The sequence below is a fragment of the Phyllostomus discolor genome, chromosome 5 (genome assembly GCF_004126475.2).
Source record: "Phyllostomus discolor isolate MPI-MPIP mPhyDis1 chromosome 5, mPhyDis1.pri.v3, whole genome shotgun sequence".
Taxonomy (NCBI): domain Eukaryota; kingdom Metazoa; phylum Chordata; class Mammalia; order Chiroptera; family Phyllostomidae; genus Phyllostomus; species Phyllostomus discolor.
The window spans coordinates 127,235,762-127,258,212 of record NC_040907.2 but is presented as its reverse complement, the minus strand read 5'-3'; the positions used below and the strand labels follow the sequence as shown (position 1 = coordinate 127,258,212).

At 38.5% G+C, this 22,451-nt stretch overlaps 2 protein-coding genes, 1 non-coding gene and 1 pseudogene across 5 annotated transcripts in view; all 4 read left to right on the top strand.

The window, feature by feature from the left end:
• Positions 1 to 11,580, top strand: part of VPS26A (VPS26, retromer complex component A) — a 31,170-nt gene extending 19,590 nt beyond the window's left edge. For all 3 annotated transcript variants that reach the window (XM_028511746.2, XM_028511747.2, XM_028511745.2), the window contains 4 exons: positions 1,934 to 2,040; positions 6,009 to 6,077; positions 8,141 to 8,283; positions 9,879 to 11,580. In XM_028511746.2, the coding sequence (XP_028367547.1) occupies positions 1,934 to 2,040; positions 6,009 to 6,077; positions 8,141 to 8,283; positions 9,879 to 9,992 (433 nt within the window). In that variant the 3' untranslated portion in view covers positions 9,993 to 11,580. The remainder of the gene's footprint in view (positions 1 to 1,933; positions 2,041 to 6,008; positions 6,078 to 8,140; positions 8,284 to 9,878) is intronic.
• LOC118500819 lies at positions 2,612 to 3,883 on the top strand (annotated as a pseudogene).
• On the top strand, positions 5,459 to 5,564 carry LOC114498245. The gene has a single exon (XR_003684689.1). It is a non-coding gene; the product is annotated as a U6 spliceosomal RNA (small nuclear RNA).
• A 5,649-nt stretch (positions 11,581 to 17,229) lies between the features above and the next one.
• SUPV3L1 (Suv3 like RNA helicase) overlaps positions 17,230 to 22,451 on the top strand; it is a 34,872-nt gene continuing 29,650 nt past the window's right edge. Inside the window, exon 1 of the mRNA XM_028513190.2 lies at positions 17,230 to 17,583. Within this exon, the coding sequence (XP_028368991.1) occupies positions 17,310 to 17,583 (274 nt within the window). The 5' untranslated portion in view covers positions 17,230 to 17,309. The remainder of the gene's footprint in view (positions 17,584 to 22,451) is intronic.

Genomic DNA, 22,451 nt, shown 5'->3' with positions numbered 1-22,451 from the left:
TAATTTTAACTTTATTATGGAAAATTTCAAACATGTCCTAAAGTATATGAATATTATAATGAATCCTCATATACCCATTGCCTAGCTCCAGATTTGTTTTGTCTGTATTTGGCCTTACATTCCCCACAGATAATATAGCAGCAAATTCCACACATAAGATATCATTTACAAAAAATTACGTATCATTTTTAATATGACTGTACTGTTATATCTAAAAATATTAATAATTCCTTAATATCTTCACATATCCAGTTAATGTTCACATTTCCCTATATTGTTTCATACATAGTTTGTTCAAATCTGTATTCAGACAAGATTTGTTCAGATTCAGTGCATCCAAACACATTGCATTTGGTTGACTCTTAAATCTCATTTAAAGGTTTTTTGTGCTATTTTTTTTATTAAAGTTTATTTGTTGAAGAAATGGATGTATACACACTGTTATCTCTTTCCTGTGCACTCTTCTGTTATATATGACTTTTAATAGTTGTCACTCCCTAGTTTATATCACTGAAAATGTGAAATGTCCATTTAGTTTTTTCCATAAAATAAGAGACATGTTTTTCATTTTCATCAGTAATTTTATTGATTTGGATATTTTGAGTATGTCAGCTATCTCCTGCTATTGGCTTCTAGTGGTTAGAGGCCAGGGTGCTGCTAAACATTTTCCAATGCATACGACAGCCTCACAGCAAAGAATTATTTGGCTAAAATGTCAGCATTCCCAAGAAACTTACAAACCACTTTTGACATGATTGATCAGTTACAGCACCTTCTGCATACACTGCACGAATCTTTTGTGTGTGTGTGTGTGCTTCAGTGTCATTTTCACCTTTCTTGAAATAATAAAGCATAATAGGCCAAAAATGTTGCTTATCTTCTATCTTCAGTATTAAAATGGCTGCACAAACATTGATCAATTTTGATAAGTATGTTTTGACATGCATGCTGATTTGACAGCGGTCACAATACAATCTAACAAAATTGCTTTGAACTAAGTTAAAGACAACTAAGCACTACTAGAGCCATCGTATGGAAAAAATGAAATGTACTTTTCAACTAACCCTATATATTGTTGATAAAATTATCAGATGGTTTAGGACTTAAAAACTTGAAACTGGGAACCTCCCTTCAGATGACATAACTGCATCAGTCAATTCCTGGGATATTATTTTGAGATCCAAACCTGGGAAGAAGGCTTAAAAAGCCTTCTGGGTATTGTGGGAATTCCCAGTTTTATTACCATTTCAAGTTACTTGGTAAAGGTCTTTGATTATTAGGTATTACAGCAACAAACTCAACTAGGAAGTCCCTCTTTGAGTCCAAGTGATTTGTTAGCTACACTATTCTAGCACTTGGAGTTATGATACTAAACTCTTGTGTACAGTTTTTATTGTTCGGAAACAATTTCATACACCAAATGAATATTTCAAATATAAGAATCTTAACTTTCTGTGCTTACGTTCTTTGGAAACTAAGTTAACCTCTGAGTAAGGACTAACAATCAGGCTGTTTTCCTTCTTAGGTGTATTGATACTCAGGTAAAAGTTTGATTCCTTATTTTTATAGTACAGTCATTCACTGCAGAACGACATTTCATTCAACAACACACCACATAGACAAAAGTGATATAACATAAGCCTCAGTGTATAGTAGGCTATACTATCTAGGTTTATGTAAGTGTACCCTATGATGTTCACACAACAAGATTGTCAGTGATGCCTTTATTGGAATGTATCCCCATCATTAAGTGGTGCATACCGTAAATTGATTAATACGTTTTGAGAAAGAGGAACATAAACAACATGAATAATTATTCTGACTATTCTTAAATAGTTACTAATCTAAAGATGTTCAATAAAGCCTTTAGGCATATTTCACTCTTTTTTTTTTTTTAACTATTTAGTAAGTGAGATATATTCTTTTCCCAAAGGTATCATTTAAAGGATGTGATTGTTGGAAAGATTTACTTCTTATTAGTAAGGATAAAAATCCAACATATGGAGTTACAACTCATCAAAAAAGAGATCACGGGCATTGGTAAGTTGAAACAGTATTTGAATGGAAATTACTGTTTTAGTTGAAATTTTAAAATATTATTTAAACATAAATGTTCACACTGGGTACTAACTTTGGTACTTAATATTGTTGGCAGTAAGTTACTCATTTATGTATTTTAAAAAAATTGATTTTTGAATACAATAGTTCCCATATACCATGGAAGATACATTTTAAGACCCAGAGGGGATGCCCGAAACTATGGATAATATTGAACTCTGTATATACTTTGTTTTTTTTCTATATATACAAACCTATGGTAAAGTTTAATTTATAAATTAGGCACAGTAAGAGATTAACAATAATAGTAAAATAAAACAGTTAAAGAGCATACTGTAATAAAAGTTATGTGAATGTGGTCTCATTCTCTTTCAAAATATCTTTAAAAAAGATTTTATTTACTTATTTTTAGAGAGAGAGGAAGGGAGACAGAAAGAAAGGGAGAGAAACATCAATGTGTGGTTGCTTCTCTCACGCCCCCAACCAGGGACCTGGCCTGCAACCCAGGCATGTGCCCTGACTGGGAATCAAACCAGTGATCCTTTGGTTCCCAAGTCAGCACTCAATCTACTGAGACACACCAGCCAGGGCCTCTTTCAAAATATCTTATTGTACTGTACTGACCCTTCTTTTGATCATATGAGATAATACAATGCCTATGTGATGAGATGAAGTAAGGTGAATGATGTAAGGTTACTTGAACATAAGCCCTGTGACACCATGACAGTGGATATGATAACTGAGATGGCTACTACATGAGGGACAGCTTACATGGCGTGGATACACTGGACAAAAGGATGATTCACACTCTAGACAGAATGGAGCAGGTTGGCACGATACTCAGAAGAGCAAGCAATTTAAAACTTATGAATTGTTTATTTCTGGAATTTTTCAGTTAATATTTTTGGATCATGGTTGACAGCAGATAATTGAAACAACAGACAAGGGTGAGAACTATAGGTAATAAATTCACATGATTCAGAAATAAAGTATAAGGGACTATGCAGTAAAAATCGTCCTATTTCTGTATTCCAGCTCATAGGTAATAAGATTATAAGTTTAAAAATCCTTCTAGACTTCCTTTTTATCTGATATCTTATTGAGGCAGCTGCCCTTTGACCCTATGGATAACAAGAAGAAAGATGTCAGAAAGTCTGCCAAGAAAGACAAAGACCCAGTGAATAAATCTGAGGGCACAGCCAAAAAGAAGAAATGGTCCAAAGGCAAAGTTTGGGAGAAGCTCAATAACCTAGTCTTTGACAAAGCAGCATATGACAAACTCTGTAAGGGAGTTCTTAACTATAATGGAATTTCTAACTCCTTATAACCCTGGCTGCTGTCTCTGAGACACGAAGATCTGTGGCTCCTTGGCCAGGGCAGCCCTTCAGGAGTTCCTTAGTAAAGGACTTATTCAACTAGTTTCAAAGCACAGAGCTCAAGGAATTTACACCAGAAACACCAAAGGTGGGGATGTCCCAGCTGCTGGTGAAGATGCAGGAACAAAAGGTCCCACAAGCTGTGCATTTTGAAAAAGGAAACTTTGTTAAATAAAAAACCTAGAGATTTATGCACATAGGCCCAAGTATCTCTAGTTAAATGGTTCCCTACAGTACAAACGTGCTTTTTCACTTGTATCTTACAGATGTTTTTATATCAATATGTAAGAATGAACACTTCATCTTTTTTTATAGTACTCCATTTGGTGTATGTAGCAGAATTTAATCACTCTTATATTGGTGGACAGACAGGTTGTTTCCAGTCTTTTGTTATTAAAAAAAAAAAAGCTTCAGTTAATAATGTCATTTTGGCCCTGGCTGGTGTGGCTCAGTGGACTGAGTGCTGGCCTGTGAACCAAAGGGTCATCGGTTCTGTTCCCAGTCGGGGCACATGCCTGGGTTGAGGGCCAGGTCCCCAGTGAGGGACAAGCGAGAGGCAAACACACATTGATGTTGCTCTTCCTCTTTTCCCCTCTTTCTAAAAATAAATAGATAAATAAACTTTTAAAAAATGTCATTTTGCCCGTGTTTGTATGTATGAAGGATAAGTGGAATTGCTGTTGCAGAGGATATCTTCATTTTTAATTTTGATACATAATACCAGTTTGTCCTCTTTAGGGTTTGTAACAGTTTGCACCTACCAGCAATGAACATGGAGGAGTGCCTCTTTTTCCCTCTGTTCTCACCAGCACAAGGTCATAAAACTTTTAGCTGATCTGTTGGGTAGAAGGAAGAAGTTCCCCCATTTACTTGGAATATAGTTTTTCATTCTGAGTGAGAGTGAGCATCTTTTCATGTGTGTAAAAGCTATTTACATTTCTTTTCTATAAATTGCCTATCCATATCCTTTCCTTCACCTCTATTGGATTATTAGACTTTTTTATTTATAGAAACTAGATATTAGGGAAATCAATTTCTTTTTCTGTTAACAGCAAAAAATAATTTTTTTCTCTAAGATTGTCTTGCTATGGTGGTTTATGCCACATAGAAGTTCTTGATATTTATGTAGTCATTTATTAGTTTTTCCTTTCTGGACTCTGGGTTTTGTGCTAGAATTAGAAATTCCTTTTTTACACTGAGAATCTAAGAATAATTTTCTTTGCTTGATTCTACTAAAATAATACATTATAGTTTGGGAATTTTGTTTAAACCATTTTGAATTTGTACTGATGTAAGATAATAGTTATGGATTTAACCATACTCCTTCCAGATGGCTGACTAGTTACCTACAAATCATTTATTGGTTCATAAACTGCCTTTAAAAAAAATCCTTCCCAAGGATGTGTTTATTGATTTTAGGGAGGGGTAGGAGGAGAGAGAGAAAGAGAAACATTGATCAGTTACCCCTGTACATGTCCTGACCAGGGATTGAACCTGCAACCTAGGTATGTGCCCTGACTGGGAGTTGAACCCGCAACCTTATGGTTTATGGGATGATGCTCCAGCCAACTGAACGACCCCGCCAGGGCCATAAACTGCTTTTTAATTTTAATTAGTATGTAGATTTAGTTTGTCCTTTAACTTTGTTGAGGTTTTTTTTTTTTTTTTTTTTCTGAAAATAATTTCAGGCAACACTTTTTAAGAACTTTACTGGTAGAAATTATTTAAGAACTCATATTCACAAACATCTGTGATTTCTTAATCTCCATATTTCACCTAATAAATGTTTAAGTGATACAAAGACATTAAAAACAAACTCAGGTTTCCATTTAATTGTCTATTGAAATATTTTTTCTGAGTATAAAAATTATTATAGAAAATTTTAAATAAAAAATAACCTGTACTTATAATCCAGAATAGACTTCAGTCTTTGCATGTTGTTTATTTTACGACATTGGGATCATTACTGTATGTTTTGGTATACTTTTTTACTTACCACATCATTGACTTTTTAAAAATGTCTGGTACTTAACTTCGGCAGCACATACACGAAAATTAGAATGATACAGAGAAGATTAGCATGGCCTCAGTGAAAAGATAACACACATTTGTGAAGCATTCCATATTATTTACCCAATAAATAAATAAATAAAATGTCTGATTCCAATACTTTTTAGAAGGTGAATCCACAAATTTAAAAGAACTGTATGTCAGTCAAATATATAGTTTATGTTAAAGTTAACTTTAACTCCAGGAGAAGACAGTTTGGGTGTTGCAGAGGAAACTAAGAAGTCAGTTGTTGGTTCCGCTGTGTATTGCTAGTTTTCAATTTGGAAACTATAGAAGGAACTCTGAAGAAGATTCTCTCATATATAATCTTTGGGAGGAAGGGAGTGAAACATTCAGTGAGTGTTATGTCTAGATCATGAAATAAAAAAACAATGATCAACATTTTCACAAAATGGAAAGATAAATTAGTACTAAAATAATGTAGAAAAACAGGGAAAAAGTATTAAGACTGGGCACTATATTCTGGAAATATTTAAATTAATGTCATTTACATTATTGCACTAGGACCCAGTACCACAACAGAAACAGAAACAATTGCTAAATATGAAATAATGGATGGTGCACCGGTCAAAGGTAACACACTTTTCATTTGTTTCTTTTGTAATATAGATAGTGCAAACAGCAGTGTTCATGGCAGCTTGTCTGAAAGTATTTATGCAGTGTGAGAATATTTGTGAATCCTTAAACAATTCCTGTGATAGATGGTTTTAAAGATCATCTTTGTATATATACTGAGAAGACTGTAATAGTATTTTCTAGTCTGAAATAAGGTTTGATTTTTTTACTCAGTTTAAATTTAGAATTTAGAAGATATGTGTATCTCCTCTCTCGTTCTGAATTTATAATATTTTGATTGTCTTCTGTTACAGTTTATCTCTATAAATCTTTTTTATTCTTGCTGAACATAAGATGCAGTATAGGTTAGCATTAATGCTTGTGAGATTCTAGAGCCCTTATAGCCCCCAAGAAAGTAAGCAGTTCCATTACTAGATAATCTTCAGTGTGTAGTGAAGCCAATGTTTGTCATTTTAAATTTATGTCTTTGTCTTTTTGTTACTGTTAGTAATTACTTCAAAAAGTAGCTATCATTTTGAGTGCCAGTTACTCTCAGGTGCTCTAAACCTCTCTACTACCCTTTAAGTTAGGTGGTGGTATCCCTTATTTTACAAATGAAACCAAGATGCAAACAGGTTAAAAAACCTGTTAAAGGAGATAGTGTAGGGGAGGCAGAATTTTACTTTTATCCATCTTAGGTTTCACCTGGGACTGTTTAAGAAAAAGATTAAGAGGAGAACAGTTTCATTAGTGCATGCAGTGCACATTGTACAGGAGTAAACCACAATAAAAAATGTAAGTCAAAACCATGGCTTAGAATTTCAGCTTATATAGAATCTTCAAAAGAACAATAAATTTGGAGAGAAATGACTAAACAGAAAAAAGTGTTAGCCTTCTAAGGGTGGCAAACTGGGGAAGTAAACACATGGGAGGGAACTAACAGAATAAGGTTTGTTTGCAGATTCCTCTGATGCCATCCCTGGGCTAGTTTGTCTCCAGTAAAAGGAGAATTTATGTCCTGTCTTAAGATAGAAAAAGAAAAGGGCCAGCCTTTTCTGCTTTTGATGCTCCTTAACTGCCTTTTTTAGCTCAAAATAATTTTTATATCTGAGGCATATTTTGTAATGACATATTCTGATTTTCTTCAATAGCTAATGTTGCGCAGTTTGAGTTTGAGCCCAGGCCTTTCTGACTCCAAAATCCCTGTGTGTATACTCTTGAGTTAGACAGTATTACTTTGTAAAATTCCAGCAGCCGTAACTTTTTATGTAAAGTGATGAGTTGTATATCTTAGGAAATAGATATGCACAAGAAAAGTATTACATAAAAAAATTCCAAATGGAATATACAAATAATTACCCTCAGGAAAACAGAAGGTATGAGAATCTGAGTAACAATTTTTTGGTAATAAAAGAATTTCATCATTCTGAACATGTTTGTTGTTTTGAATGAATTAGTAGTAAGTATTCAAGAACTTACATGATTAGAAATTACAGTCAACTTCATGAAAGTAGAAAATAAAACTACTAAAGAAGCACTTATCTGCTGGCAGTGTTCTAAGCTTTTTGCATCTAGTGTTAACCTATACAGTCTTTACAAATTCTCTTCAAGAAAGGTGTTATTGGTATTCTCCATTTTACAGATGAGGAACTTGAAAAATTGTCAAGTGATGTGGTCAAGATCACACGGCCAGTAACGAGAGTTGGATTAGAATCCAGGCATTCTGGCTCTAGAACGGTGGTTCTTATCTAGGGGCAGTTTGGGGCCCCCACTCACTCTCTCCCCGACATTTGGCAATGCCTGGAGACATTTTTGATTGTCACACTTGAGGAATGCTACTGGCATATAGTGGGTAGAGGCCAGAGATGATGCTAAACCTCTTATAGTATGTAGGACTGTACCCACAACAAAGAATTAACAGACTCAGAATGTTAATAGTGCCAAGGCTGAGAAACCCTGGTGTAAGGTTTTAGTTATGCTGCCCGCTCATGAGGAACTGAAGCACTAGTATCTTCTTTATAATGATTAGTGACTATATTTAATAATCTTTCAGAATTCAATGGAAATTGCTTTTCTTTCAGGTGAATCAATTCCAATAAGACTATTTTTAGCGGGATATGACCCAACTCCAACAATGAGAGATGTGAACAAAAAATTTTCAGTAAGGTACTTTTTGAACCTAGTCCTTGTTGATGAAGAAGACAGAAGGTACTTCAAGCAGCAGGTATGGTGCCACTCAGGCTGGTCTTTTGTTCAATGAAAGTTCTGAAAATACCTGAACAAACTCATTTTTCTTAGCTTTATTGTACTGAACAAGGGGGTTACTAATAAGCAAAAACACTGAGATACTATGATAAGGAAGTAGGTGTGAATGGAGTTGTGTGGTGATAGATCTCTTCCCAGTCATTCTGCAAGACTCCAGAATGGGCTACAGTTTAGCATGGTTTTCATTTTTCTCTTAAACGCTTTTTTATAAAAATCATACCTGCTGTTTAAAAAAAAAAGGAAAAAGAAAAATAAATCAGGCAATGAACAAATTGAAGTAAAGGTCATCAAAAATCCCACCCTTGTTGTGACTGATTTTCCAGACAACATTGTGTGTGTTTCTAGGTCACATAATGCATGTTGTTCTTTACTTTTTCACTCAATAGTGTCTTGAGTATCTTTTCTTTATCATCAACAAATACAAATTTCCATTAACACTTTTTTAATGACTAAATTAACTTGATGGATTTGGGAGTCTTCCTTTTTTCCTTATTGATTCTATTATAAATGTCCATGAGATGATCCAAATTTCATACTTTTCTTACATAAAATGTTTATTCTAAAATTTGTTCTCATTTCGAAAACAAAGCCTTTGGTGAATTTTGAGTGAAGATTGTTATTAGAATGGTGGGGTTTTTTGTTTGTTTTTTTCCCCCCATATTCTAAACCAGATTAATAGGTATTTGAATGTCAGTTGAGTGTTCAAATCAATCACGTATTGTGGCCTTATTGGATAAGTATATTGCTTCCCATGGACATTCATTTGGATGTTTTAAATTCTGATAAGTTGGTTAAAGAAAAAAAAAGCCTGTCATGACTTGAGGGAGCAAATAATTTGGGAATTCAGAGGAGATCTCAGGATAGATTAGGGTCAAATTTAGATAGGCTGAGGAATAGTGTGTTAAAGAATGCATATATAGGGGAAGATTTAGGGCAAGCTTATTTGGAGTGTGTTGGAGGTAGGGGTAACTCAGTTTGGCTGGTGGACAGGTGGGGATTCTAGGGATGGAAGGAAGTGATATTGGTACATTGGATAATGGTTTTGGAGCTCCCTGAATGCCTGCTTGGAGGTTATCCTGTAGGCATCGGAGAGCTGTTGAAGAGCAGTCAGGCAGTGTTTTAGATTAGATCTAATCAGTCCTTCCTAGAGATAGGAAGGATGGATAAGGAAGGGCCTCAGGCAAGCAAGGCAGTCAGGTACAGGAACATAGTTTAATATCTAAGATTGAAGTGACAAGGGCTTGAACTTGGATAAGAGTAGTGGAATAGCAAACTAAAGGACACATTTAGTGTTTAAATCAATAATAGCTAGAATGTTTGTGCCAGATTGGGTTGGTGGTGGTGGTTGTGTGCATGGGAGCTGGTGGAGGGAAGCAGAGTGGGCAGAAAGGGCATTCCAGGATTAGACTTGGAAGACAGTGGGTCGGCCAGGGCTTTAGTAGGGAAGAATTTCATTTTGGTTAAAATTGAAGTGGTGGTATTTTCAATGTGAAAATTTAAGGTGTAAATAATATAAGAACATGAATTTTTGATATCTTCTTTGTTTTTAACTAGGAGATCATTTTATGGAGAAAAGCTCCTGAAAAACTGAGGAAACAAAGAACAAACTTTCACCAGCGATTTGAATCACCAGAATCACAAGCATCTGCTGAACAGCCTGAAATGTGAACTGAATAGGAAAAAGAAAGAAAAACAAAAAAAACTCTTATAACCATTGACATTAAGTTTGGCAGGTTAAAGATGGTTGCCGCATGTAGGGGGGGAAACACCAGAAGTCCATGTATAATAGCCTTCCTTTATCTTATAGTGCTGCATTTATTTTATGATATAACTAAATATTCTTCATGTACATACATTTAAAAAAGTGCTTTCTTTGAAACACTGGAACTTTACGCGGCTGTTTTTTTTTTTTTTTACTGCACACTTCGATGATAAGCACTCATGCATCAGTATAAACATTTTCATATGAGTAGGCTGGTATCTGTAATTTTGCTTTCTTTCTGCATAATGTTGATTATAAATCCATTTCTCATGCTAGTGATTACCTCTTATTCTCTACATGCAAAATTATTTTGTGTTCAAATAAAATTAGAAAACCTGAGTGGCCCTTACATCCCACAGAGATTTAAAATACGGCATCTCAGTATTTTTGTATATTACATTTTATGTTTTTACAAATGTATTTGAGAAACGCATATGGAATGTTTCATTGTAGGTTCTTCTGATCTACCATTCCATAGCTTCCTGAATTTTATTCTCTTTGTAACCTTCTGTGGTAAGAATATTAATTTTTTCCCCAAGGGGTTATGTGGCATGTCATTGTGGCCTTTAAAAATTTTATTTATTTTTTATTGGCCATGTTAAATAACTATTTGGCTACTACTATCCAGCAGATCCATTGTATTTTCTGCAATGTGGAGTTGACTCCATGTTAGCATTTTAGAATTTGTCAAAACTACATAATTTTCCCACTAATACTTTGAAATTATTTTTAATTTAAGGAATCTTTTTACTACATACAAGCAAATATAATTTTTTTCACAAAGACTCTCTTTCCTTTTCAGGGGAGAGTGAAGAGATGGGGGCAGTTGAGGTGGACCTGTTAATAAGCATGTAGTTATCCAGATCTGGACAATATCATGTTTGTTAAATTGGAACTCTGGCTTGTTCAAACTCAAATTTAAATTTAACCCATTCTGTTTAAATTTTAATACTAAATTCAAGTCATTTGTTCAAAGTATGAAAAAAGAAGGCTACAGTCATGAGCGGAAGGTCTGATCTCAAATACACTAAGTGTGGGGTGTAGGAACTAAACTCCGAAGCCTGTTGTGTGAAACTACTTTCACTTATGGTCAATTGGTTTTTGTACCAATATTTTTATACACTTCAGTGCAAGTCTTGTCAGTTAACCTTACTTTATGAGTAAGCTAAGTAACCCAAATTACATTTCTTTAAACTTATTTTACTACTATGGCACTTTGATAAAGTGGTCAGTAACCAACTTCTTTACTGACAAAAGGTTCCATGTACCATGTGCTGGAGAATCTGTTTTACATGTAGTTATCCATGAATGGTAATGTTTTCCTTTCATGTAAGTGCCTGTTCAGAGTTTCAAAACTTAAAAATGCCAAATATTTTCATGGTCACCTGCATGTAGTAATCTAGAAAACATTCAAAGGAAATTTGAAAACCAATTGTATTCATCCAGCCTCAAATTGTGAGACCATGATGTATAATAAAGAATTTGAGAGATAAACACATGTCTCTATGGTCAATTAATATTTGACAAAGGGGGTATGGGCATACAGTGGAGTAAAAATAGTCTCTTCCATAGTGGTGTTGGGAGAATTGGACTGGTTCATGCAACAAAATGAACCTAGACCACCAACTTATGCCATATACTGGAATAAACTCAAAATGGATAAAATAATTAAGTCACGATACCATAAGAGTCCTAGAGCGGAACTTAAGGTGATAAGAACTTAGGAAAACATAGGCGGTAAAAATTCACACATCTCACGTTAAAGTATTTTTGCTGATATATCTCCTAGAGCAAGGGAAATGGAAAAATAAACAACTGGGACTACATCAAATTAAAAGGCTTCCGCACAGCTAAAGAAACTATTAAAAAAGAACTGACCATATGGGCAAGCATATTTGCCAATGATATGTTGGACAAGGGTTTGATCTCCAAAGTATATAACAACTCATACAACTCAATACCAGGAAGACAGACAGTCCAATTAGAAAATAGGCAAAGGACTTGAACAGACACTTTTCCAAGGGCATAGACGACCCATAGACATACGAAAAGATGCTCAGCATCACTAGGTGTCAGATGCAAATTAAAACCACAATGAAACACCACACCAGTCAGAGTGGCTATCAATAAACAAGTGCTGGTGGGGATGTGGAGAAAAGGGAACCCTAGTGCACTGCTGGTGGCAATGCAGACTGGTGGCAACCACTATGGAAAACGAATTTTTGACCCTGTGATTCCACTGCTGGGAATATACCCTAAGAATACTGAAACACCAATTCAAAAAAATTTAGGCATCCCTATGTTTATAGCATCACAATTTACAACAGCCAAGTGCTGGTAACAGCCTAAGTGCCCAACAGTGAATGAGTGCATCAGAAAACTGGTATATTTACACAATGGAATACCACCCAGCAGAGAGAAAGAAGGAAGGAACTACTTTTGCGACAGCATAGATGGAACTGGAGAATGTTAGGCTGAATGAAATTGGCTAGTCAGTGAAAGACAAATACCATATGCGCTCACAAGAGGAATCTGATGAACAAAATAACAAAACAGAACCAGAGACATGGAAACATGGAACAGACTGACAATGGCCAGAGGGGAGGAGGATAATGGTGGAAAGAAGGGGGAAAGGACTAGTCAAAGAACCATGGACCTGGACAACAGTGTGGGGACTGACTGTGGGAGTGGGGGTGCTGGGAATGGAGGAGAGCAAAGGGGGAGAAATTAGGACAACTATGATACAATAACAAAAAGTTTGAAACATACTGAGCTTGCCATTTTAATGATTAAAGTGGCACCAGGTGTTGGACTGCTGGGGTCAAGCTGGACCTTGGTTCACCAACCTCAGTGCTTGATTTCTGGATAAGAATTTAGAGCTAAGACTTGAACTGTAAAAGAAAGTTTACTAGAAAGCCAGAGGTAGAGGTGAGTTGTAAAAGAAATGCTTAGGTAACACATTAGAGGCAAAAGAAGGGCCCTTGGCGCTTAGGAGAAAAAGGTGAGAAAAATGCACCTTGGGGAAGGTAGGAAAAGGCCTGAGAGAGCCCCCACCACATCCTCAATCCTGAAAGTATTTGGAGGTCTTGGGAAGATCCCAATGGAATATTCATCAGTTTTCCAGGTGTGTCCTTTCAGGGTCATGGTCTCTACTGATTGGTGCCAGGGAGACAGTTGTCAATGCATCGTGTCCTGATGTTAGTCATGGCATGGCTTGTCTGGTGTTGCTGCTTTTCTAGGCCTGGAGCTGAAACACAACTGAAGCCTCGATGTTATCCTTAGGGATTGATGCTTAAGGGAGTGGTCCTACAGGGCCTGCATGGGAGTCCCATGAGGCCATTCTTCAGCCCCTGTTCCTCCTCCAATGGGGTCTACTGCATGACAAGCAACATACCAGGGGAGGGAAAGGACAGAGGAGGGTCCAAACCACATAATGAGAAATACGAAAGGTTGGGGTGGGGGCAGGAATCTAAAATACATGATCAGCAAGGGGAGGAAAGATTACCCTGGGGTTGAGGTCCTTGTAGTCCCAGTTTTGCCAGGTGCTGGGCACCTGGGGCTTTCTGCCCTGGTGACCTGTACCTGGCCTATCTTTGCTCTGCTCATGTCTGTCTGACTGCCTACACAAAAATAATTCTACTCTCAAATCTCTTCTCTGTCAGATTTATTACTGCCGTCAAGATTGCTCAACAGTTCAGGCAGCTATAATTGTGACAATTTTTTATATATATTGTCAGTTTCAGTTTTCAATAGCTATACAATGCTTTCAATTAGGTGGCTTAAAACTGTCAAAAATAGGATGCTTATTCACTTTGCTTGAGGCTTTGTTGCATAACCAGTTGGAAAAATAAAAATTTAAATTTAGTACTTGGTGATTTGAGCAAAAAGTTGTTCAGTTTATCTAAAGTGACCTGGAAAAGAAACGTCCTTATAGGATAGATACAACATGTAATCTAGTGATTCTCAATCCTGGCTGCATATTTAAATCAGTTTGGCAGTTTTTGAAAATAACAATGCCAGGTTCTACCCAGACCAATAAAATCAGAATTGCAGGGGTTGGGACATAAGCACTGAAAAAAGTTACCTAGGGTTGAGAACCACCCAGGGGTGTCCAACCTGCGGTCCACGATGGCTATGAACGCGGCCCAACACAAAATCATAAGTTTACTTAAAACCTGTTTTTTGCTCATCAGTTTTTGTCTGTTGTTTGTGTATTTAATGTGTGGCCCAAGACAACTCTTCTTCTTCCAGTGTGGTCCAGAGACACCAAAAGGTTGGGCACCATTTAAATATTTTTTCTCACTAGTGAAGAATTTTCATTGTTTTGAGTTGTTGGGGAAGAAAACCTTTTCCTCTATCTCATCTATGTTTGGGAGCCTGCGTATTAAACTGACGAAAGACAGATTAGCAAGAGAAAAAACAGATTTGAGTGTAAGGGAGTTCACAAAATGTGACTTAAAGGGGTGGTTAGAATTGGGGGCTTAAATATCATTTCATTGATTGGGGAAGGGGGTGAAGGACACTTACAAACGACTTAATAGGGGAGTTGTGGGGGAAGGACACATAGGGAAAAACAAATGTCTTTTAGGAAAAATATATGGGTTCGTAGGAGAACAGATGGTAGATGTGACAGTTTTGTGACAAAGCCTATTTAAGCATGATGTGGACTTCTGTCTGGCAGAGTTTCCTGGTTGCTCCCTAAGATTTGTAACAATTGAGTTCTTTTGGGAGGCTCTGCTTTTAGGGAGGTAGGGGATTTCAGTAACTCAATACTTTCTCAAAACTTTTATGCTACGATGGCATATTCTGGAACCCTTTAGTATGGCTCAAGTAGTTGGAATACTCAATTTTAATAACCATGTGAGTCAGTGGTCTTATATTTAATTATGTCTCTCTTATGTTCAGCTGAATCTGTTCAACATAGTATGTAAAGGAAATCTCCAGGGATTTATATTAGCCTGGATTGCAATGTAACATATTTTAAGTTTCAAACCAGATAAAAGCATAGTGAGGGAAATGCATCATTAAATATGTGTAATTCATCCTTTTTTAGGCTTGGTGTCTAATTATGAACATAATTCTTGCCACTCTCCTATCTAAAATCTCACAGTGCCTACTCCAGGATAGTTTCAATTCCGTATTACAAAACACCTTCAGCACTTCCCTCCCTCCTGCACTCGAGCTAACTTCTAGTAAGGCTCTCCTGGCCAGTCGGGCTTGACACCATCTCCAAGTCAAAGCAATGTCTGTTTGCTGTGTAGCCAAGGCACGCTGTGCACACCTCTAGGACTGTGCTTCATACACTTTTAAAAGAGGTAAATTCAATGAATTTTAAACCTTTTTTAAAAAAAAAAAAGGGAGAGGGGAAGGTAGGGAGAGCAACAATCACTGCAGTGAGAAACTTTGATCAGCTGCCTCCCCTCCGGAGACCGAAACCCGTAACCCAGGCATGTGCCTTGAGAATCAAACCCACCTTTCAGTTTACCCAACTGAGCCAGATGATCCAGGGTGGATTTTAAGCCTCTTGAGGGCTCAGCCTGTTTTGTTTGGTATACTTTGTGCTTATCATACACACTCAATATCTGAATAAATGGATGAACCTAATTTTCCTAGTGATTATAAAATTAAAGCTGTGCCTTAACAAAATATTGGTTGGCCAAAAAGTTCCTTTAGTTTTTTCCGTACAATGGCTCTAGTAGTGTTTAGTTTGTCTTTAATGTCACTTGAAACAATTTTGTTACATTGTATTGTGACAGCTGTCATATTAGTGTTTTAAAAAAACTTAACCAAAATTGGTGAATTTTTTGGCAGCCATTTTAACATTGAAGATGGAAAATGATACACATTTTCAATGTATTATGTTTTACTATTTTAAGATAAAAATGCAATTAAAACACACACACACAAAAGATTAGTGTAGTGTATGGAGTGTGACTTACCGAGTGTGTCGAAAGAGGTTTGCGAAGTTTCTTAGTACTCTTGACATTTTGGCCAAATAATATCTTTGCTGTGGGGCTGTCTTATGCATTGGAAGATGTTTACCAGCAACCTGGCCTCTACCCACTAGAAGCCAAGAGCAGGAGATAGCTGACATACTCAAAATATCCAAATCAATGAAGTTGGTGAAAATGGAAAATATATCTTTTATTTTAAGGGAAAAACTAAACGGACTTTTTAGCCAACCCAATATATGGGCCCAAATGTAATAAAACTACTCTTTATCTTTAACATTTAATAACTATTCTGTAAGGAGGAGTATAATGGGACTAAATGGTAATGAAAAGAATAAAAAAATTAAAAAGTATTGTGAATCAAAAGCACATAGCAAATTATTGAATACTAGAATCCCATTTGACACACACTATTACTTATTACATGACACATTCCTTCAAGCTGCAAGATCTTGATGTTTCAAGTATAAGGAGAGGTGGAAAATCTAACAGCTCTATCTTGAATTTAATACGTTGCAACCTCACATGACAGTATCCAACCAGTGCAAATGAAACTAAACTTTGGCGGGGTGCAGAGGGCATATTTTTGCCATGAGGTTGTGACATAGCAGCTGCTTGGGTGAAGTACACAAACTGCTCACATCGAAGTGTAAGTACTTAGACACGTGCCCTAGAAGAGGGTTACCCTAGATACTGTAGACCCATGAAATATTTTGGCAACGCTGCTGTAGAGCAGATCACGTTATGTTCTTTAACGCTACGCTATCAGAAAACGAAAGTTAACACTCCAAGAAACCTTTGGGGAAACGCTGTTGGCGTTCCAGTGGGTAAGCCGTGCTCACAGGACAGGCACTGCTACTCTACCAAACTCCCGCAGCACTGCCCGCGTGCTTCTGAACAGGCGCCCACTGACCTGGCCAGCTTGCTTCACGTGACCCACTTCGCAGGCCCCTCCTCACATCTGTGACATTCCCAAAGGTGCCTGATTATTTTCTGGGTTTTTGTTTGTTATCTTAGAGAAAACTGGACCCGATATCTACATAAAAAGATATAACAAGAACCTATCTTTTCTGGTTTTCATTGCTAATCTTTTCTTCCCCATTTTGAGCAACCTTATGGCAGACACCTTTTCTTTTTGACAGGGCATTTCCCTGGGCGGCTCCTCGGCTCGGTCCGGGTCTTTCCGGAGACTAGGCGCTGCTGATACGCGTCATGTCCACCGCCGTGTCCCCGTGCTGCCCCAGCCAGTCTCTTTTAGCGCCTGTGGTCTAAATGTCCTTCTCCCGGTGTTCCCTGCTGTGGGCTCGGCTCCCGGCGGGGCGCCACGCTGGCCACCGGGCAGCCGTCTGCTCTGCCCTTCGTGCCCACTGGGGGCCCTTCCCTGGAGCTCTGGGGCGCCTTCCCGCCGTTGCCTCCGCCTCCTCCTCTTCATCTGGAGGTTCCAAAGCCCCGGATACGTCCTTGTTTGTGCCGCTGACTGTGAAACCTCAGGGCCCCAGCGCAGATGGCGACGTCGGGGCCGAGCTCACCCGTCCCCTGGACAAGAGTGAGTGCTGGAGCTAGCGGGGGCTGTGGGGTGGTGCCTGCTGGGCGGCCGCGAGGAAGCTGCAGCCCTTACCCCCGGAGATCCGAGGTCCCCCCGAACGCAACTTGCCTCCCTAGTAGTTTGTGAGCCCCTGAAGGCTTGGGACTAGGGCCGATTGATCCTTTCATATGCCGGCCCAGAAGTGGTCTTTTCCATTTTACTCTTCTCCTCTCAGTGGTTTAAACTCTCCAGGGATGGGACGATACACCTTTTTTGAGTCGTTAGTTGGACAACTGAATTTTCTCGCGTCCTCTGTTCCTCCCTCCCTGCCCAGAATTACTGCCTCTGAAAAGGGACAAAGGCGTGGGGTAGTGAAAGCCAGACGACTTCTTTCAGTATTCTTTGTCATTGACTGGGCACGGACGCAAACCAGACCCTGTATTGGGCTGTGTGGTGGTTGCCAAGAGGAACCAGACTCTCATCCAGATCTCTCTCGGCCCCAAAAGTTAAGAGTGTCGTGGGGAGGAAGGACATATGGACAACCATCTGAAGATGATACGGGTGTCCTTGCCGAAGGTGGTCGTCACCATGATCGTCCAGGGCTCCAGAGAGAAAGGAATCGCTTAGCATCAACAAGAGATAGTGGGTGTTGTCCCACAAAGTAACTGGGTGGATTTGACAGGGAGGCGTGTACTTCCGAGGAGAGTTTTAGATTGTAGAGCTGGGTGATTGGGGAAGTGAGGTAGTTTTCTCCAACCAGATGAAGCTCTGGGAGAATGAGGGATGCTCTAGCTTCACAGGGCACCCGCTCTCCAGGAACTCTCTTGCATTTTGCTTCAACAAGCAACATTCTGCCTCCTATTGTAGCTTCCCCCTCCCCCCCAAAGATTGTATTTATTCTTTTAGGGGAGAAAGGAGGGAGAAAGAAAGGGAAACATTGATATGTGGTAGCCTCTCACACGCGCTCCACTGGGGACCTGGCCTGCAACTCAGGCACTTCAAGTCAGCCCTGATCTGGGATTCAAACCTGCAACCTCCTGGTTCGCAGGCTAACGCTCAATACACTGAGCCACACCAGCTAGGGCTGTATCTTTATTTATTTATTTTTAAAAGATTTTATTTATTTTATTTTAGAGGGGAAGGGAGGGAGAGAAAAATCAATGTGTGGTTGTCTCTCGCGCACCCCCAACTGGGGACCTGGCCCACAACCCAGGCATGTGTTCTGATGGGAATTGAAACAGCGACCCTGCCCTGGCTGGCATAGCTCAGTGGATTGAGCACGGGCTGGGAACCAAAGTGTCCCAGGTTCGATTCCCAGCCAGGGTACATTCCTGGGTTGCAGGCCATAACTCCCAGCAACCGCACATTGATGTTTCTCTTCTCTCTCTCTCTCTCTCTCTCTCTCTCTCTCCCTTCCCTCCCTAAAAATAAATAAATAAAATCTTTAAAAAAATGCTTTAAAAAAAAAAAAAGAAAAAAAAAAAAAAAAGAAACAGCGACCCTTTGCTTCTCAGTCCGTCATTCAATCCACTGAGGCACGGCCAGCCTGGGTTGTAGCTTTAAAATATAGAGTACAACATGCTATGGGTCAGACCTTGTTTTTCAGGACAGGAGTACAATATTTTCACTAAAAATGTGACGGGTGACTTGCAGTATGTGTTATTCTTTAACCAGTCCTTCCAAGCCACTGTTAAGCCCTTTCATTTTACTTGGGGTTGGGGGCTATGGTACGTTACTTAAGTACTTTTAATAATGTAAATGTTTATTGTGTTACTGTTATTTATTTTTAAATTGTGACAAAAAAATCAAAATTTCTCACCATAACCATTTTTAGGGTACAGTTAAGCAGTGTTGAGTATATTTGCATTGTCGTGAATCCCATCTCCAGAACTTTTTCATCTTTCAGTAAAACTGAAACTCTAAATTTATTTAAAAAAAAACCATTTTCCTATTTTTAGTATTTTTTAAGAAATAAGTGATTTGTGTGAGGTAAATTTATTAGATTTAAATATAGAAAAATACATACTTTGTGTAACTATTTCAGTTTACCTGAAAGTGTAAATGTCTTTGACGCTTCCGGTAAGAAGACAGAATGAAAACAGATTGTCAGCACCAGGCTTTCTTCTGGTGGGGAATCCTTACGTACCTCCTTGAGACAGTGTGCGCTGGGTGATTTTTCATTTCCTTTGGCTAGGATTGATTCAGATGTTGACCTTACTAGAATGATTTTTTAACATTGCAAGACGGGCTGCAGAGAACAATGAAATACTGCAATTCCATGTAGCCATGTAATTAAGCTATCAGATTTTCACATGGAGTTTGAGACAAGAAGCTGTCGCTTCTCAATCAGTTGCCTGCTCTTGATCCCAAATGTTGGTGTACTCTAAGACTATCCTTCGTTACCGTGGCATCATATTCCGCGCTCTCCCTAGGGTGGCTCATTCTTTCTCCTTTCTCCTCAAGTCGGTGTTTCTTTTAGATCTTTCCTTCAGACTGGACCCTTCTCATTCTCTCTGGACCTGTATATCTAGTTACTAGTTACCTACGAGGTGTTTCCACTTGGATTTCTTACATGCACTTGACCTTCGCATGTCCAAGACAGCATACCTTCTTGACTTGCTTCTGCTCCAGGTGCTGCGGTAAAAAACCTGGTAGTCTTAGTTCTTCCCATACCTCACCCGTGCATCTAACAATCAGGTAGTACAGTTGAAAAGTCTGGTTGATTTTACATCATAAATATATATTGAATTAATTCACTTCCCTCCTCCATTGCAACCAACCTACCTAAATAACCCGGTTCTGTCTTTTGGTGGGACTGCTGAAATAGCCTTCATATGTCTCTACGAATACCTTTGATCTCTCTAATCCATTCTTTACCTGGAATCAAAAAATTCTTTTTAAAAAGATCTAATCATGTTGTTCCCCTGCAAGAAATTGTTTAATGTGGTTCCATTGTCTCCAGTTTAAAATGGTTCTCAATCTCTGATACAAACTGTAAGGCCCTGCCTGATCTGGCCTGGGTACCTCCCCAGCTTCATTGCGCGCCCCTCTGCATGTTTTAACCGTATTGATAAACTGTGGTTTTGTTCCAGGGCCTTTTACTTCCTCTGCCTAGAATATCCCTTTGAGTCTTTCCTTTTTTTCTTTTTTTAAGAAAGCAATGGCTTATATTGAGAGTTTGCTAGGCAGATACCATTCTAAACCTGTGACTCATTTAATCTTCCTAACAACCCTTATGGGGTAGACACTGCCTTTACCCCCAACGGATACTTAATGAATGTCTCCCCTGTGCCAAACGCTGTTGTAGTCACACAGTAGGTGATATGTACACACACACACACACATTTCCTGGTTGATTGTGACGCATTTAGCCATGTGCATGTCGATTGACTGGCTATAAACAGACAGATTGTGCATATTTATGATGCAGCAAGTGACTGGCCTGATTTACAATTTACTTACCTTTTCTGCATTTCCTAATTTGTACAATAAGAATAATTTGCCTTGGTTGGTGTGGCTCATGGATTGAGCTCTGGCCTGCGAACCAAGGGGTTGCCAGTTTGGTTCCCAGTCAGGGCACATGCCTGGGTTGCGGGCCAGGTCCCCAGTGAGGGGTATGTGAGAGACAACCACACATTGATGTTTCTTTCCTTTTTCTCTCTCCCTCCCTTCTCTCTAAAAAATAAAATAAATAAAATCTTAAAATATTTCTCTGCTTATATCTCTGGATTGTAAAAATTACCATAACCAGTCAGGGCACATGACTGGGTTGCAGGCCATATCTCCAGTAGGGGGTGTGGGAGAGGCAACCACACATTGACCTTTCACTCTCTTTCTCCCTCCCTTCCCCATCTCTCTAAAAATAAATAAATAAAATCTTTAAAAATTACCATAAAATGGTTCGTAAAGTGCTTTGAAAAGTGTAAAGGGATGAATAAATGTACACTAGTATCATTTGTACTAAACATTTGCTATGTTAAAAATCGAATTAAAAATTGTTGGGCTGTCAGCCTGCAGTAGAATCTGATGTATGGAAACTGGGAAAACTATTTCCCTAGGAGCCCAAATAACCTCCCTTACCTACATAATATAGGTTGATGTAAGGATTTAACAAAATTATATATTTTTAGGTTATTTTATAAATAGAGTTCCCCCCCCCCACAAGTCTCTCTCTCTCTTTAGGCTGTTAATAACTGGTATAAAATCCCTCAAATATATTTCCACTTATAATAAGCTATCTCTGTCAGAGCAGGGTTTTTAAGTTTTTTGGGCAGTCTTACGAATTTTTCAGTGTTTAGAAGTTCCAGCAGTGAGTTACAGGTAACTGTTTCCATGGCAGAGTAACCCTCTTCCTCTTTCTGGGCAAGTTAGCAAAGCTGGAAGCTTTGGGAGGTCTCACGTGGAGCAGTGGAGGGGGAAGGTAGCACTTGGGCCTCAAGGTCAGCTTGGTGAGCCCTGGCTGACCGCAGGTGACAGATGCACTACCAGAGCATGGTCTTCTGATTTTTTTAAAAAGATTTTATTTATTTATTTTTAGAGAGAGAAGGGAGGGAGATAGAGAAACATCAATGTGCGGTTGCTGGGGGTCATGGCCTGCAACCTAGGCATGTACCCTGACTGGGAATCGAACCTACGACACTTTGGTTCACAGCCCACGCTCAATCCACTGAGCTAGGTCTTCTGATTTTTGATTGATCACTGGTGTGTTTACAGGTGGCAGCAACAAATACTATTCATGGTTGATTTGATTAGCAGTTGTGACTCCTGTGGAAGGGATCGGATTAGTTGAGGCAGGCTGTAGTCAAGTCCTCATAGATTCTAGTACTGGTAGCAGGCGAATGCAGATTGGACCTTGTTCCTGCGCAAGAGGGTTGAAGCCTCTCACACAA